The sequence below is a fragment of the Vigna radiata genome, unplaced genomic scaffold, assembly GCF_000741045.1.
Source record: "Vigna radiata var. radiata cultivar VC1973A unplaced genomic scaffold, Vradiata_ver6 scaffold_475, whole genome shotgun sequence".
NCBI classification, from domain to species: domain Eukaryota; kingdom Viridiplantae; phylum Streptophyta; class Magnoliopsida; order Fabales; family Fabaceae; genus Vigna; species Vigna radiata.
The window spans coordinates 6,645-13,063 of NW_014543793.1; the positions used below are offsets into that span (position 1 = coordinate 6,645).

At 31.4% G+C, this 6,419-nt stretch overlaps 1 protein-coding gene across 1 annotated transcript; it reads left to right on the forward strand.

The window, feature by feature from the left end:
* The first annotated feature begins 1,854 nt into the window (after positions 1–1,854).
* On the forward strand, positions 1,855–4,596 carry LOC106754789 (bidirectional sugar transporter SWEET2-like). Its single transcript, XM_014636853.2, has 7 exons — positions 1,855–2,106; positions 2,195–2,231; positions 2,331–2,547; positions 2,663–2,821; positions 2,911–3,030; positions 3,156–3,307; positions 4,042–4,596. Exons 1-6 carry the CDS (start codon positions 2,046–2,048, stop codon positions 3,267–3,269), a joined length of 708 nt encoding a protein of 235 aa, XP_014492339.1. The 5' UTR covers positions 1,855–2,045; the 3' UTR covers positions 3,270–3,307; positions 4,042–4,596.
* The last annotated feature ends 1,823 nt before the right edge of the window (positions 4,597–6,419 follow it).

Genomic DNA, 6,419 nt, shown 5'->3' on the forward strand with positions numbered 1-6,419 from the left:
TATATATATATATATATATATATATATATATATATATATATATATATATATATATATATATGGTTTATATGAGAATGAAAGTGGTATAGTGATAAGAATTTCAATGAGTATTCAAATTTAACTCAAGTAAAGTTGAATGGAGTGACGGGGAGAATGGCAGGAGGTCTTTACGCTAGCCCTCTAGGTTTTTGGAGTGGAAGATTTACCTCATGGGTAGTAGGTCGAGTTATCCTTGTTTATAACTCTTTAGAGTATAAATATTACCATGAGTACATGCCTTCAGTAGTCTATATTATAGTGCTGTCAAAATGGGTTGTAACACGTGAGCCAACCCGACTCACCACGGGTTTGAGCCAGGTTGGGTTGGAAAAAAAGTAATTTTTTTATGAGGGCTCGTTTTCAACTCGGCTCACTTAGAACCCAGCTCACCCAAGTTGAACCCGTGGTGAGCTAGGTTGGCTCCCCAACCCACCTAATTTAATTTTGTTATTTATTATTTTGTGTTTCAATATCATTTTTTAGCATTTTTTTATTATATTCTAGATGGGGATGAAAAGAAAGATGTTTCAAGAGAGAAAAATATTATAGATTTATCAATTCAGGACTCTAATATTATAAATGGACAAGTGATACAACAATTATCAATATTCAAAACTTATTTGTTCAGCATTTGCGCTTGTTTTAAGATTACGCTTGGATTGTATAATATTTTTTTTATTTATTTTTAATTGCCGTTGGAGTTTAACATCATTTTAGAGTAAAATTTATTTAGATTTGAATTAAAAAAATTATATTTTTTTTATTTAAAAAAGCCTTATAATTAAGTGAACTAGTGAGTCAACCCGTTTAACTCACCAACTCGTGGTGGGTCGAGTCGGGTTCAAATTTTTTCAGCTTACTAATAAGTGAGTCGGGTTGGGTTGGCTCACTAAGTGATCAACCTGTGATAGGCCGGGCCGGGTTGAATCGGTTTACCCGTTTTGACAACTATACTATATTAGCATCATATTCGGATAATTGAGTATAGCGGTTTTTTGGTTGTGTGATTTATTTGGTATTGAATGCTAATACTTGTCAATCTAAATTATGATATGTTGTTTATTTGTACTCTAGCTTACCATTACTTTTTTGTTATTTATTGTGTGTTATTTTTTCTTTTGTGATGATTAATTACTCTAATTGTATAAGTTTAGGGAGACATTTTTTTTCAAATGTTACAACAATAAGTGAAAATGAAGCAGATAAGTTGTTAGTGGTTTGGTTTATTCCCCTCGTGATTCATATTTACAAAGAATATTCGTATAACATATCCAAAAGAATTAAGAATAAAAATCCTACTCAACCACGATAAATATTAAAATTATTAAAACTTTTTTTAGTTGTTTACACGTAACATCATTTAATTTAGTACTCCTCAATAAAATCAGTAAATATTTTATCTATAAAATGGTTGATCTTATTTGTAAAAATATAAAAAATAAGGCACGTGTTTATTATTAAAATTTATGAAAATCAGTTTATAAATTTTAAATATAAAAAAAGACGAAAGTGAAATGAAAATAATTATAGAAACTAGAAAGAGAAAACGTTGGCGTTATTATATTTTCATCACCGTTCTAATCCTTTAACAGCTCATCCTTATTCCAATTTCACTATAGGCTAAAAGGTGCTGTCAAAATTCTGACAACATGTGGACGAACTCAAATCTCAAATGCAAATTGGTTTCTTTTTCGTGGCTCGAAAGTTATTATATTTTATTTTATTTGTGAAGTCTATTGCTTCAACCACATATAAATATAATATATAAATATATATTATATAGAGAGATATATAGATATATATGAGGTTAGCGTTAATCATAAATTTGATTTTGAAGAAAGAGACAAAGGAGGTACCTGGGTGAGAGAAAGGGGACGACTTCAAGTCTATGCCTCAAAATTTGTTACAAATAGAAAGTTCATCGTATAATTTGCTTAATTGAGGGTTTGATTTCATTTAGTTAACCCTGTTGTGCCTATCTGGAGTTGGTGATTCAGGATCCATCAATGTCTCTGTTTGCTGTTTTTTCCATTTGTACAGTTGCCAAGGATGCAGCTGGGGTTGCAGGTGCTTTGATGATTGCTATATTAAAAGCAGACCAATTTTAGTTGTTGATCGTCACATTTGCACTATATTAACTTGCTTATTTGTGCAGGGAATTTGTTTGCTTTTGGGTTGTTTGTGTCTCCCATGTAAGTTTCATTATTGATTTTGAAGAACTGTTGAATTCAGAAGAATTTTTTGTTTATTTGTGTTCATAGTGTAACTCTTGTTCTGTTTTTAATACGCAGACCCACATTTAGGAGAATTATCAGAAATGGGTCGACGGAGATGTTCTCAGGGTTGCCATATATTTATTCGCTCTTGAACTGCTTGATCTGCATGTGGTATGGCACACCTCTGATATCTGCTGATAATTTGTTGGTTACAACTGTTAACTCAATTGGAGCAGTCTTTCAGTTTGTGTATATAATTATTTTCCTGATGTATGTTGAGAAATCAAAGAAGGTTAGCTCTCTGATACTGTTGGAATTTGGAAGATTTATTTTATTTTATTTTATATGATAGAGGACAATGTTCAGTGGTTAGTTCTTAAACTGTATTTTATACTTCCGTTGAGTAGGTGAGAATGATTGTATTATTGGTGGCAGTTCTTGGAGTATTTGCAATCATATTAGTTGGAAGCTTGGAAATAGATGACATTCAAATGCGTCGGTTCTTTGTGGGATTTTTGAGCTGTGCGTCTCTCATTTCGATGTTTGCCTCTCCATTGTTTATAATTGTGAGTGTGTTGTTACCTTAATTTCCATGTATAATATGAGCATTATCAATTAGGGGCAATTTACTTACATTACATGCTATATTTCTCAGAAATTGGTCATTCAGACAAAGAGTGTTGAATTCATGCCATTTTATCTTTCACTTTCCACCTTCCTAATGAGCACCTCTTTCTTTCTTTATGGATTGTTCAACGATGATGCCTTCATTTATGTAAGTTTGCTTCCAACTCCTATTTTTATCTATTAATTCTTGGATACCCATTTTAGTTTGGAATGTTCATTTTGGTGACTTATATTTGCAGTCCAACTGTACCTAAATCTTTACTTGATTTGTAGGCGCCAAATGGGATAGGAACTGTTTTGGGAGTGACACAGTTGATACTATACTTCTACTACGAGAATAAATCCAGAGACAGCTCCAGAGAACCTCTGATAGTGTCATATGTATGATCAGTTATGCTGAAAAGACCAAAGGCAAAAGCAAATATGTAATATTTCTGGTCTTTGCCATAGGCATTCTTTTCATGAGAATCTTCTCAATGCACAAGATAGTTTTCCTACTGAATCAATATATAGACTTAATAAATAAGTATTTTGATTCCAAAGAAGAAAAGCAATGGTGCAGCATATTCATTTTGGTGTTCAGTAAATCGGAGTTTATGATTGGTTCCCTCTCCTTCATGATCTTTTTAGTTTCATTTATGTGGTTTGCTTTTCTCTACTTGTTTCTGGGTACGAAAATATGTTTTCCAAGAAATTAGTGGATAAAATCCTTGCAGCCAGAGGGTGATGTTACTCTCTTCTTCTGATAATCTATAGATTATAGTTGAATTGTATGTGAGCAAGAACTATTTGTATTGGTAGTTTTCCTAATAGACAAGCTAGTTGACTTAAGCATAATCCATGTTATATTTGTTTCCAATTTTCCATATTTTCCACAAGTGGCCTTTTAAGCTTTTTGTTCATTATTTATATCTTTTTGGCTTAACTTTTTCCAGTTTGGCTGAATCCTGTAACCTATATTTACTATTTAGTAACAAGATGTCATTTAATGAAATAGAAAAAAATGAGGAAAGATTCATTCAGCGTAGATCTGTTATTAACTGGAACAATGTCGTCATAAAAAGAAAAGGGAAACTTCACTAACACAAGTGCTACAAAATAAATAACTCTTTCTAGAGTAGTTCTTACAGTGACAGCTTCTTGTTCCTGCACAAAACAGATTTCAGGGTAAGAAAAGACCTTTGGCTGCTAAATGTGGGCTGACACTGGAATTGGCAACCTGTTTGATTCAATTTGTAGGAGCAATTACTGTTTGAGGGTGACAACCAGAAGTTGTGACAATGAATAACTTTGAATTTTCTGTATCATAGTTACCAGGTACGTGGTACAGGTACTGGTATGTGGTACTTGTAGGTATAGATTGTCACATTTTTACATTATTATTGCAAGACTTCTTTTGAAGAGAATCTATTACGCAATATGTGGCACGGTGAATTCAGTATACAATACTCAGGGTTATATTTATGCAAGCCTTGAGGAGGGGAACAGTGCTTTGCAAGAAAGGCACACTGCACCACTCCTGCAGTCGTTGGTGATGGTCTAGGCTAGCTTCTCTTGCTTTGATGCCATTTCCATTTCCTAGTTCATCAGATGTTAGAGACAAATATGTACACAGTATTTAAGTTGTTCCATGTTGATCCTTAATGAAAACTTATGTGCAGCAGACATACTTTGTCTCTGTTGATCTTCAAATAGCTATTGAATCATTTGTCTCCCTTTGTTGTTAGCTTCTTCAATTGATGACAGATGTAGGAGTCAATTTATGTGAAAAAAGAATTTCACTGTCCAAAATGCCATGTTGGTTCTTGGTTACTTAATGGTTAAGTGCATAATTTAATTTATCTACTTGTTGCAGATGGCTGATTTGTGTCCCAAGGTGTAAAAGTTTATTTAATCAGTTTCTCATGTGCTGGCCTAATCGGTTTGGTGCATTTGGCTATAACTTTCTTTCTAATGGAAGTAAAGTGGATTCTTAATTTAGGTTCTAAATATGTGGTGTATTCTTTATTTGATCTCGACAAGAATTTGAAATGAATTACAAGTGTATACGATGAAATTAAGAATGCATTATGAACAACATGAAGAAGAGGAACTAAAATAATAATCTAAATAACATTTGCACCTGATGAGATTATATTAATTATGAAACAGAAAAATTATAAAAAATATATTAAGTAATTCAGTTCTATTTGTTTTTATAATACATAGAAGTCAAAAAAATTAAAAACTTATTTTCGTAAAGTAGAAATTTAATCAAAATGTTGAAAAATAGTAATTGAAACACATTCATATTTTTATATTAACAAATAGTACGAGGTTTGTTTTTCACTCCCACAATTTTGAGATAAATACATTTTTATTTAAGAATCTCAAAGTTAAGTAAACATGATTATTATTTTAATCAAAGCATTGTAATATTCCAATTTAGTAGATTTATATTCTTAACTCAACTATTACAAGTTAGGTATTAGACAATAGATCATTACATATTATATATAACATGCATTTATAGTTTTCCATGAAATCTCAATGATACATTATTTTGGAATATATAAAGCTTTTCAATCGAATGGAGTATCTATACAATATAAAATTATATATCCATGTATCTATTATACACTATCCAACCATCATGTAGTTTCATTGTTTCACAACTCTCCTACATGCACCATAAGACAATTGCAGGCAAATAAACTACAACCAACCACAAAAAGTAGTGTAAGCTAATAACATTTTTACCATCACATATTATAAGATACTGATATTTAAACATCAATATAAAGAATGCACACCTTACGCATATGACTTACATTCTCAAGTAATCATATATTATAGTTCTAAACTCAAAATATATGTATTCTAGACTCGATATCTGAATTTATGCATTGAATCAGATACTCACAAGTCATGCACATATCACATAAGATAAAATCCTGAAATGTTATAATCTAGTAATGACACCTAAATCCCCTTTTCTTATGAAAAGGTTAGTTCACTTATAGCTTAACAAAAAAGGGTCCAAAACCAACTATAAGAACCTTTTTTTACTTTTCTTCACCTAAACCTCATTCTTTATATAAGTATGTGAGTCTAGTAGAGTATGAATTCAAAATGGATTCATTGCTCAATGCATAACACTATATTAACCAATATGGCATTCCTCCTTAAAACACCATACTGCTACAATATATCAAAATTAGAAATATACAAATCTTCTCATATGATTCTTATCCTTGATACTTCTCATCATTTCCTCTTTATTTATATCACATATCACAAAACCTTCATTCTCAGATGTATTCTTTGTATTTCAACATTGATCATACTCTATGCAAATAAACTTCATATGTTATCCACAACATAAGTGTGTGTGTGTCGGTGTGTGTATAATTATTTCATCACATTGGCATGGTTTACATTTCAAGTCACATACATCTATGATTACACATCTATCATTCACTATATACATTCTTTTATTCTAAGATCAAACCAAGACCACCAATAAGTACATAACAACCCATCAACACATCAAGTAGG

Excerpts from the sequence above, each read along its gene's own strand:
- LOC106754789 (XM_014636853.2), top strand. The coding sequence starts at position 2,046 with ATGTCTCTGTTTGCTGTTTTTTCCATTTGTACAGTTGCCAAGGATGCA. Across the intron at positions 2,107-2,194 it reads GGATGCAGCTGGGGTTGCAG|GGAATTTGTTTGCTTTTGGG; the intron begins GTGCTTTGATGA and ends TTATTTGTGCAG. Across the intron at positions 2,822-2,910 it reads CCTCTCCATTGTTTATAATT|AAATTGGTCATTCAGACAAA; the intron begins GTGAGTGTGTTG and ends TATATTTCTCAG.